This window comes from Dendrobates tinctorius, unplaced genomic scaffold (assembly GCF_039654945.1).
Source record: "Dendrobates tinctorius isolate UK_male_01 unplaced genomic scaffold, ASM3965494v1 ptg000103l, whole genome shotgun sequence".
In the NCBI taxonomy this organism is placed as follows: Eukaryota; Metazoa; Chordata; class Amphibia; order Anura; family Dendrobatidae; genus Dendrobates; species Dendrobates tinctorius.
The window spans coordinates 8,848,176-8,860,055 of record NW_027361771.1 but is presented as its reverse complement, the minus strand read 5'-3'; the positions used below and the strand labels follow the sequence as shown (position 1 = coordinate 8,860,055).

Below are 11,880 nucleotides of genomic sequence, written 5' to 3'. Positions count from 1 at the left end.
CCTGACTCATGGGTTTGCCGTGAGAAGTGACTAGCGCCTCACTTGTCTGTTGTATTAATAAAGATTGGTTGATTTTTTTTATAATTGGTAATGCTATCTATTTTACACACTTCTCTTTCTTTCAAATGTACATACAATTAAGGTGTGTGGTTGGTGATCCCAATGTATGCTTGTTGTGCACTCAGTTGATCTTATCTATTACGTCAGATTAAAATGTACATATGTCCCCAGTGAGAAAGTCCAGCACCCCTGGCTAAACTGATGCACTGTGTTGCTCCTCACGCAGGGACAATAAAGCGAGAACTCATACATTGTCCTTCAGTATGACTATGCATAAACTTTGCCAAGGTTGATCCTTTATAAAATGACAAGGCAAACCGTAATCTGTAATTTGGTACATGATAAACTACATGATACCTGTGCAAGGAAATGCATGGCTTTGTTTTGAAATGTTCAATATCGAAATTCAAATACAAAATATTTGACTAAAAATCATTTAAAAAAAGAAGTAATCCGTATCAGGGACATTCATTTGATTCAGGCTTTGGGATGCAGTAGGCTGTGGGATGTGGCTAACTACACCACATTCAATCTTATTGTACTACCGCTTCATGTCTAGAGTTTAGTAGCGGATTTGTGTGTGAATGAGCCTGAGGTAATGGACGACACTACTAACTTCTCATAGCTGAGCACCTGATTGAGGCCATATCCTACTTTCGACAAGCCTACAAAAAGGGAGGAAAAGAGAAAGTATGGCATGATATGCGTGTGGTCATATAAGCATCTATAGGGAAAGACAGCGGCAGAAGAGGACGGCTGCGTGTAGCTCATGATTCCAGCTCCTTTTCCAATTCTCATCGTTTCAGCTGTTTCTCCATTATCTCTTTCAATTTAAACTTTTGGATCTAAAAGTGAAAGCAGACAGAACAGAAAAACCATTACAGGAGATGGACAGAAAGAAATGACAGAGCGCTATTGTTAAAACAGGTAAAAAATGGCTGTTGAGGGCTGAGCTGTGCACACACCATCATGTACCACTGTAAGGGTCTGTGCACACAACGTTACTTAGATGCCAGCCTTCCCTCATCAGTTTGCTATAGGCCAGCAGTGCCTATTCCTGAAGCATCTTCCTTGACGTTTTATGTGTCGTTTTTGTAGATGCATTGCCAGTGACTTTTTTTTTTTAATTTATTTCATATACAAGACAGTGGTAGCTTTCAGTGTATGCACTTACCCTACAGGAGTTATTTGACCATGACATTCCCACCTATATGCCATATGGACACCATAGACCGGGGATCCCCACTATGAACGCTTCTTTATGAGCCAGAAAGGAGAGCTGCTCTACAAGACTAGCTCCCACTCTACCAGATCTGGCATATCCGTACATTGTATGAAAAGCCATATTATATTATATTATATATATATATATATATATATATATATATATATATACACACTCACTGGCCACTTTATTAGGTACACCATGCTAGTAACGGGTTGGACCCCCTTTTGCCTTCAGAACTGCCTCAATTCTTCGTGGCAGAGATTCAACAAGGTGCTGGAAGCATTCCTCAGAGATTTTGGACCATATTGACATGATGGCATCACACAGTTGGCGCAGATTTGTCGGCTGCACATCCCTGATGCGAATCTCCCGTTCCACCACATCCCAAAGATGCTCTATTGGATTGAGATCTGGTGACTGAGGAGGCCATTTGAGTACAGTGAACTCATTGTCATGTTCAAGAAACCAATCTGAGATGATTCGAGCTTTATGACATGGCGCATTATCCTGCTGAAAGTAGCCATCAGATGCCTGTTCTTAGCTGAGAGGAGTGGTACCCAGTGTGGTCTTCTGCTGCTGTAGCCCATCTGCCTCAAAGTTCGACGCACTGTGCGTTCAGAGATGCTCTTCTGCCTACCTTGGTTGTAACGGGTGGCAATTTGAGTCACTGTTGCCTTTCTATCAGCTCGAACCAGTCTGCCCATTCTCCTCTGACCTCTGGCATCAACAAGGCATTTCCAGCCACAGAACTGCCGCTCACTGGATTTTTTTTCATTTTCGGACCATTCTCTGTAAACCCTAGAGATGGTTGTGCGTGAAAATCCCAGTAGATCAGCAGTTTCTGAAATACTCAGACCAGCCCTTCTGGCACCAACAATCATGCCACGTTCAAAGGCACTCAAATCACCTTTCTTCCCCATACTGATGCTCGGTTTGAACTGCAGGAGATTGTCTTGACCATGTCTACATGCCTAAATGCACTGAGTTGCCGCCATGTGATTGGCTGATTAGAAATTAAGTCTTAACACACAGTTGGACAGGTGTACCTAATAAAGTGGCCAGTGAGTGTGTATATATATATATATATATATTTTTTAGAAGAAATGCTATATTATTCCTGAAGTGGCTTTCTCTGAAAATAGCTGGGAAAAAGATAAGCCAGACATATGTAAAGAGATTGCATTCATGAGGTGACTCCATTAAAGGGGTTGTTTGGCCTTAGGGTATAGGTTTGCAGTCATTCTATGTGATTGCAGACTTGTGAATCCTCAAAGCAAACACTATACATTGTGAGGATTCTTCGGTGCTGGGGCCAGGAGTGGAAGGCATGTAACCGGAAGTATGCAATTTACATACAGGTGATCACATGCAAACTAGACATGAGTATTGAGCAAGGCTGGACAAGTCTAGTCAGAATGTGGTCAGAAGTACGCAAATTACATACTTGCGGTCATATCATCTCCCACTAGAGGCGCTGGCACAAGAGAGTCCTCACAGCGCACGAGATGTGACCATTCACATTTGTACCATTACGTCAGACAACCTCTTTAAGGACTTCCCAAAGAACAGTGGAGACATCCAGCTGTTAACTGGGGAATGTATCCATTTTCCTTTTTTGTAATTTTAAAAATTCAAAAAATGACAATATATAACAGCTTACCTTCCCAGAAACGGTAAGAGGATAGTCATTTACAAAAACAATGTAACGAGGAATCTTGAAATGAGAGATCTGTTGAGTAGAAAATAATTAAGCAGATGTATTATATTATACATACACAAACCAGTGCATACACAGTTAGGACCTGTTCGTGTGTTAAGGGCCTGTCACACTAAGCGATATCGCTAGCAATATCGCTGTAACGTTACTGGTTTTTGTGACGTTATAGCGATATTGCTAGCGATATCGCTATGTCTGATTCTTACCAGCGACCGGCTCCCCAGCTGCTTATCGCTGATCGCGCGAGAACCTCCTGGGCCGTTTCTCGTCGTCAGCTTCCTGCTGGGGCTTCCTGCTCTGGAGACGAGCGACGCGTGGACGCGGGCGGGAGGACGTCAGGATCGCCTCGTCTGACAGGTAAGTAGCGACCCCCGACCCCTGCGATGTCGCTGGTGAGATCTGCTTGTGTGGCAGCTCACTAGCGACCACTTAGCGATGCACCAGCGATCCTGACCGCGTCATATCGCTGATCGGGATCGCTGGTGCATCGCTAAGTGTGACAGTACCTTTACTCTTACAGGAGCTGTGCAGTGATAGCAAACACAGATTTAAGAAGATCTGTCACTTGTCATAAATATGCATAACTAGCGGAAGAGCCCGGCGCTGTTCGGGCATAGTAACTAACTACGGTTAGTTATAACAAGTTATAATGATTATCTCTATATATATATATATATATATATATATATGGCTGAGTGTAGAGCCCCGCCCACTCCACATAGCTACATTCACTATAATATCCCACATCATCCCGTCAGCCAGAGCCACCGGACTACTTTCCCTAATATCCCGCATCATCCCGTCAGCCAGAGCCACCGGACTACTACCCCTAATATCCCACATCATCCCGTCAGCCTGGGGTCAGAACCAGAGCGCTGAGTGGAACAGTCCTAACTTCCATACCAGGGATCCCTTTAAGAGAGGCCTGGGGTCAGTACCAAAGTGCAGAGTGGATTTGCCCTCACTTCCATACCGGGGATCCCTTTAAGAGGGAACATGTGCCTACGGGATGGAGGATGTGTGTTGGGTATATGGGCAGGGAGGGGGCGATTCATATCTGTCAGGTGCTTTCTGATCCTTTCTGGGGGGGGCAGACAATGGCTGGAGCTTATGTTTCCGGGGATGCTAGATTTCTCCCACCCGGTCAGTGTCTGCTGAGGTGTTGTCAAGTGGGAAAGCTTGCTCATAGCAACCAATCACAGCTCAGCTTCTTTTAACCCCTTCACGACCTTTGACGCCACGTAGGCGTCATGAAAAGTCGTGCCAGAACGACCCATGACGCCTATGTGGCGTCATGACTTTAAAGCCCCCCTGCGGGTCGGGTGACCTGGGTCACTGAAAGGTCACCCAACCCGCAGATACAGGGGGCTTTGTTCTTCGCCACAGGGGGTGTGGCTTCGCCCCCACGTGGCTACGATCGCTCTGATTGGCTGTTTCACTTTTAACAGCCAATCAGAGCGATAGTAATATTTCATCAATGAAAATTGATGAAATATTACAATCCAGCCATGGCCGATGCTGCTGTAGCATCGGACATGGCTGGAGACACCGATTCCACCCCCCCCACCGGCGATCGCCCCCCCGCAACTGAATGACAGCGGCGATCTGCCGCCGTTGTCATCATCTGCCCCCCTCCCATTCCCTCTGCTCCCCGCCAGCTTCCGATAACCCCCTCACCCCCTCTCACCTCCCCCGACACCTTCTAAGTCCCCCTGTCGCTCCCGGTGTCCGGCGGGTCCGGTTCATGGGCGCCGCCATCTTAGAAAATGGCGGGCGCATGCGCAGTGCGCCCGCCCGAATCTGCCGGCTGCAGATTCCATTCTTTCATTTTGATCACTCTCACAGTGATCAAAATGAAAGAAAAAGTAAATAAACCCCCCGATTATCACCCCCATAGGTAGGCACAACTAATAAAGTAAAGAAAATATTTTTATTTTTATTTTTCCATTAGGGTTAGGGTTGAAAAGAGGGTTAGGGTTGAAAAGAGGGTTAGGGTTGAAAAGAGGGTTAGGGTTAGGGTTGGAAAGAGGGTTAGGGTTAGGGTTGGAAAGAGGGTTAGGGTTAGGGTTGGAAAGAGGGTTAGGGTTAGGATTGGAAAGAGGGTTAGGATTGGAAAGAGGGTTAGGGTTGGAAAGAGGGTTAGGGTTGGAAAGAGGGTTAGGGTTGAATTAGGGTTAGGGTTGGAATTAGGGTTAGAATTAGGGTTAGCGTTGGAATTAGGGTTAGGCTTGTGGTTAGGGATGTGTTAGGGCTGTGGTTAGGGGTGTGTTGGGGTTAGGGTTGGAGTTAGAATTGAGGGGTTTCCACTGTTTAGGCACATCAGGGGGTCTCCAAACGCGACATGGTGCAACCATTGATTCCAGCCAATTTTGTGTTCAAAAAGTCAAACGGTGCACCTTCCCTTCCAAGCCCTGACATGTGCCCAAACAGTGGTTTACCCCAACATATGGGGTATCAGCGTACTCAGGAGAAATTGCACAACAACTTTTGGGGACTAATTTCTCGTGTTACCCTTGGGAAAATAAAAAATTGGGGGCTAAAAAATTATTTTTGTGGAAAAAAATGATTTTTTCATTTTCACGTCTCTGCATTATAAACTTCTGTGAAGCACTTGGGGGTTCAAAGTGCTCACAACACATCTTACATACGTTCCTTGGAAGGTCTAGTTTCAAAAATGGGGTCACTTGTGGGGGGTTTCCACAGTTTAAGCACATCAGGGGCTCTGCAAACGTAATGACGACCGCAGACTATTCCATCAAAGTCTGCATTTCAAAACGTCACTGCTTCCATTCCGAGCCCTGACGTGTGCCCAAACAATGGTTCCCCCCACATATGGGGTACCAGCGTACTCAGGACAAACTGGACAACAACTTTTGGGGTCCAATTTCTCCTGTTACCCTTGTGAAAATAAAAAATTGCGAGCTAAAAAATCATTTTTTGAGGAAAAAAAAATTACTTTTTCTTTTCATGGCTCTGCGTTATAATCTTCTGTGAAGCACTTGGGGGTTCAGTGTGCTCACTACACATCTAGGCAACTTCCTTATGGGGTCTAGTTTCCAAAATGGGGTCACTTGTGGGGGGTTTCCACAGTTTAGGTACATCAAGGGCTCTGCAAATGTAACATGACGCCCACAGACCATGCCATCAAAGTCAGCATTTCAAAATGTCACTACTTCCCTTTCGAGCCCTGACGTGTGCCCATACAGTGGTTTCCCCCCCACATATGGGGTATCAGCGTACTCAGGACAAACTGTACAACAACTTTCGGGGTCCAATTTCTCCTGTTACCCTTGTGAAAATAAAAAATTGCGAGCTAAAAATCTTTTTTTTTTTGAGGAAAAAAAATGATTTTTTATTTTCACGGCTCTGCGTTATAAACTTCTGTGAAGCACTTGGGGGTTCAAGGTGCTCACCACACATCTAGATAAGTTCCTTGGGGGGTCTAGTTTCCAAAATGAGGTCATATGCGGGGGGTTTCTACTGTTTAGGCACACAGGGGCTCTGCAAATTTAACATGACACCCTCAGACCATGCTATCAAAGTCAGCATTTCAAAATGTCACTACCTTCCTGCTGAGCCCCGACGTGTGCCCAAACTGTGGTCCCCCCCCACATATGGGGTAGCAGTGTACTCAGGACTAACTGTACAACAACTTTTGGGGTCCAATTTATCCTGGTACCCCTGTGAAAATAAAAAATTGCGGACTAAAAATATTTTTTTTAAGAAAAAAAAATATTTTTTATTTTCACGGCTCTACGTTATAAACTTCTGTGAAGCACCTGGGGGTTCAAAGTGCTCACTATGCATCTAGATAAGTTCCTTAGGGGGTCTAGTTTCCATAATGGGGTCATTTGTGGGGGAGCTCCAAACTTTAGGCACACAGGGGCTCTCCAAACACGACATGGTGTCCGCCATCGATTGGAGCTAATTTTCATTTCAAAAAGTCAAATGGCACTCCTTCCCTTCTGAGCCCTGCCGTGCGCCCAAACAGTGGTTCCCCCCCACATATGGGGTACCAGCGTACTCAGGACAAACTGGACAACAACTTTTGTGGTCCAATTTCTCCTGTTTCCCTTGTGAAAATAAAAAATAGCGTGCTAAAAAATCATTTTTGAGGAAAAAAAATGATTTTTTATTTTCACTGCTCTACGTTATAAACTTTTGTGAAGCACTTGGGGGTTCAAAGTGCTCCCTACACATCTAGATAAGTTCCTTAAGGGGTCTAGTTTCCAAAATGGTGTCACTTGTGGGGGAGCTCCAATGTTTAGGTACACAGGGGCTCTCCAAACGCGACATGGTGTCCTATAACGATTGGAGCAAATTTTCCATTCAAAAAGTCAAATGGTGCTCCTTCCCTTCCGGGCCCTGCCGTGCGCCCAAACAGTGGTTTATGACCACATATGAGGTATTGGAGTACTCAGGAGAAATTGTCCAACAAATTTTAGGATCCATTTTATCCTGTTGCCCATGTGAAAATGAAAAAACTGAGGCTAAAAGATAATTTTTGTGAAAAAAAAGTACTTTTTTTTTTTACGGATCAATTTGTGAAGCACCTGGGGGTTCAAAGTGATCACTATGCATCTAGATAAGTTTCTTGGGGGGTCTAGTTTCCAAAATGGGGTCACTTGTGGGGAAGCTCCAGTGCTTAGGCGCACAGCGACTCTCCAAACGCGACATGGCAAGCGCTAAATATTCCAGCATATTTTCCATTCAAAAAGTCAAATGTGCTCCTTCCCTTCCGAGCCCTGCCGTGCGCCCAAACAGTGGTTTATGACCACATATGAGGTATCGGTGTACTCAGGAGAAATTGCCCAACAAATTTTAGGATACATTTTATCCTGTAGCCCATGTGAAAATGAAAAAAATTAATGATAAAAGAAAATTTGTGGTGCAAAAAATAAAATGTCCATTTTTTCCTTCCACGTTGCTTTAGTTCCTGTGAAGCACCTGAAGGGTTAATAATCTCCTAGAATGTAGTTTTGAGTAGCTTGAGGGGTGCAGTTTTTAGAATGGTGTCACTTTTGGGTATTTTCTGCCATATAGACCCATCAAAGTGACTTCAAATGTGAGGTGGTCCCTAAAAAAAATGGTTTTGTAAATATTGTTGTAAAAATGAGAAATCGCTGGTCAACTTTTAACCCTTATAACTTCCTAACAAAAAAAAAAATTGTTTCCAAAATTGTGCTGATGTAAAGTAGACATGTGGGAAATGTTATTTAGTAACTATTTTGTGTCACATCACTCTCTGGTTTAACAGAATAAAAATGCAAAATTTGAAAATTGCGAAATTTTCAAAATTTTCGCCAAATTTCTGTTTTTTTCACAAATAAACGCAAAAATTATCGACCTAAGTTTACCACTAACATGAAGCCCAATATGTCACGAAAAAACAATCTCAGAATCGCTAAGATGCGTTGAAGCGTTCCAGAGTTATTACCTCATAAAGGGACACTGGTCAGAATTGCAAAAAATGGCCAGGTCATTAAGGTCAAAATAGGCTGGGTCATGAAGGGGTTAACCAGCTCTGGTGAAATGAGAGATGCTTAGTGATTGGTTGAAAGGAAAACTGTTGCTCGTAGCAACCAATCACAGCTCAGCTCCTTTTGAACAGCTCTGGTGAAATGAAAGATGCTTCCTGATTGGTTGGTGATACACACACACACATTCAGTTTTATATATATAGAGAGATGTTTTACCCAGTATAAATGATCTTCTGAATCTGGGTTCCTGGGATTTGCCCCTTCTTCCCTGTATTGAAATCAAATCTTGTTATCCAAGTGGGTATGGCTATCTCCTCTTCTCCATGGGTGTCTTTATGAGTATTACAAACCGTTGGCTAACAAGATTAGATTTGCATATAAAGGAGGGGTGGGGGCATATTTTAGGATCAAAAACGGAACGCCAAATTCAGGAGAACAGCAACATTTTGACCAGCTAAAACAATATATTGGCAAGTGGCAGGTCCACTTTAAAATGTTGTTCTATCCCACTTTTAATTGAAAAACAAAAACTATATACGACTATCTGCAGAGGAGAAGATCACACTGCTTTAAATAAAAGGGAAAAAAAAGAAAAGGGTAGACAACATCTTTAATATCAGTTACAATAACATGGACTACCATGACATGTAACCATCCGGTTTGGTTAATATAGCAAAGTTGCAAGAATACTTTGGACTTGGAGTCCATTGGATTCATGAGGGTGGGCACTCAATCCCACCTTTCCCTGCCTTCCACTCAACTGACCCATGGGTTATTGCATGGACAGCTGTCAGACATCAGTCAATGTTCCAAGCTCATTGTATTCTTTAATAGCTACTTTTGGCTAAACAGGAAGGTGACCTGTTCCTAAATAGGGCAAAACCACAGTGCCCAACTATTTGGGGCTTTTCTAGCGTAAAAAAAACCCAACTGGACGCTACAGTGGTCTGGCTTTAGAAGTTTGTCTAGTCTATGGTTACAAAGCTCAGTTCTATCTTATCTAAAAATGTTCCAGATCCGATCATTGGTCACAATATGATATAGTATCGTGTAGTATATGAAGCTGTACATTTGTGTTTCCTGTATGAGTTCATGCGTGCGCTCACCTTTCCTTTGCAAAATTCTTTGATTTCTTCTGCAGAACAATTCACATTGGGATGGATTCTGATAGCAGCACATATCTCCTCGCCCATCCTTTCATCTTCTATTCCAACCACCTACAACACAATAATTAACTGTGAATATTTAGAACAACCCGATGACCATTACTTGTCCATTTCCCACTATTTACCTGAGCTTCCCAGATTTTGGGATGAGTGTGCAAGAACTGCTCTATTTCAGCTGGGTATATATTCTCACCCCCTCGGATAATCATATCTTTACAGCGCCCAACAATTCGACAGTATCCAAATTCGTCCATTGTAGCTACATCACTGATAGAGAGAACACAGCATTGGTTTAGACCTTCAGTTGCAACACGGCCGGATTTCATGCCACTCATGTATTCCTCTCTTTCTGCCTAATATTTCCTAATGAGAATGTCCTGTATTCTCATCCAGATATTTGTGATGTACATTCACAGCCCTTAATAGGTGCTGGCAAGCAGGGTTGCCAACCTACTGTTTCACTGGACAACTCTCTTACTTTTTTTTTCTTGACAACTGAAGTTAAAAATCACGGACGGTCCTGAATTTTTATGGCCATAAGTCACACCCCTTTATAAAATACACGTCTTTATTACACCCTCAACATAATGCAAAAAAAAAAAAAAAAAGCCCAAATCCAGACTAAAAAAAACAGAGCAGACATAGTGTATATAGCATTAAGACAAAACATTAAATGTTGTGAAATTGTACATAGACATTGTGAATGCAGCTCTGGATGTGACTGGAGTATAAGATATGATGTAACTGCAGAACAGTGACTGCAGCATGATGTAAAAGAAAAAAAAATAAGTTTATATTTTTACAAATTTCTGATTTTTTTTCACTACCTAAATAAACAAAAACTATACATGTTTGGAATCTCCATACACACTCTGACCTGAGAATTATTTTGCCGGGTCAGCTTTACTATATAGTGAACATGGCAAATTAAATAAGAAAAAAAAAAAACAAAAAAAAAAAAACAATTGTGGAACTGCAGTTTGCAATTTCAACACACTTGGAATTTTTTTCACATTTTCCATTATACCCAATGCTAAAATGAATGGTGTTGCTCAAAAGTACAACTCTTTCTGGAGAAAAAAAAAACACGCCCTCATATGGCTAAAATTAAAAAAAGTTATGGCTCATAGATAAAGGGGAAAAAAAGGAAAATCATCAGGTAATGAAGCAGTTAATAGCCCTTAGAATACAAATAAGTTCCACAATTGGATTTGTTAAAAAAGTAGCTGTAGTATGATCAGACCTTGTCCCTGTACGGTCATACACAGCCAGTACACAGTACACAGCAGGGGCACATTTATAAGATTATCTCAGCACAGGGACATTGTCATTTACCACATCCAATTGTGGAACTATATAATAATTCCAAGATCTATTGATTAGAGTGTACTTGGTTCCTGGGGCAACCCCTTTATTAAAACTTCCAACTGCAGACAAGATGTATAGCAGAATAAACTTGATTTACGAGTTACACTTGGGCATTTCTATACTGTGCAATGTCCATAAGTCAAACTGGTGTCCTTTTCTCCAACAGTAATCTCACTGTCACTTACCCAGTCTTGTACCACCTCCCTTGGGTAAATACATCTTGGGTTTTTTCTTCATCTGCCCAGTAGCCCAGCATCACACAGTATCCTTTAATCTGCAGCTCGCCTGGGGTGTTCAGTGGGACTATTTGGCCTGTGTTGGTGTCTACAATTCTTGCCTGAAAGGAACAATCAGCATAAGTGTAGTGAAGGCTTCTTTGAAGAAAGCATGTTAAAGGGACGGTGTCAGCACAAAATGACTGCCCAATCCAAGTACAGGCACTTCGTGCACTCATGGCGGGACCAATCATTTGCCGTATTTTTCAGACTAGAAGATGCACCGGACCATAAGATTCACACAGGTTTTAGAGGAGGAAATTACAAAAAAAAAAATTTGAAGAAAAAAATGTGGTCAATTCTATACTAATATCCCCTATCCTGGTATATATGGTCCTCTCATCCCTATCCTGGTATGCATGGCCTCCTCTTCCCTATCCTGGTATGCATGGCCCTCATCCCTATCCTGGTATGCAGGGCTCCCTCATCCCTATCCTGGTATGCAGGGCTCCCTCATCCCTATCCTGGTATGCAGGGCTCCCTCTTCCCTATCCTGGTATGCATGGCTCCCTCTTCCCTATCCTGGTATGCATGGCCCCCTCATCCCTATTCTGGAATGAATGGCCCCCTTATCCCTATCCTGGTA

At 42.9% G+C, this 11,880-nt stretch overlaps 1 protein-coding gene across 1 annotated transcript in view; it reads right to left on the bottom strand.

Annotated features, from left to right (window-relative positions):
* Positions 1–420: 420 nt before the first annotated feature.
* ACSF2 (acyl-CoA synthetase family member 2) overlaps positions 421–11,880 on the bottom strand; it is a 168,672-nt gene continuing 157,212 nt past the window's right edge. Inside the window, exons 12-16 of the mRNA XM_073588044.1 lie at positions 11,205–11,356; positions 9,777–9,918; positions 9,592–9,702; positions 2,949–3,017; positions 421–905 (exon numbers count right to left, since the gene is read on the bottom strand). Of these exons, the coding sequence (XP_073444145.1) occupies positions 855–905; positions 2,949–3,017; positions 9,592–9,702; positions 9,777–9,918; positions 11,205–11,356 (525 nt within the window). The 3' untranslated portion in view covers positions 421–854. The remainder of the gene's footprint in view (positions 906–2,948; positions 3,018–9,591; positions 9,703–9,776; positions 9,919–11,204; positions 11,357–11,880) is intronic.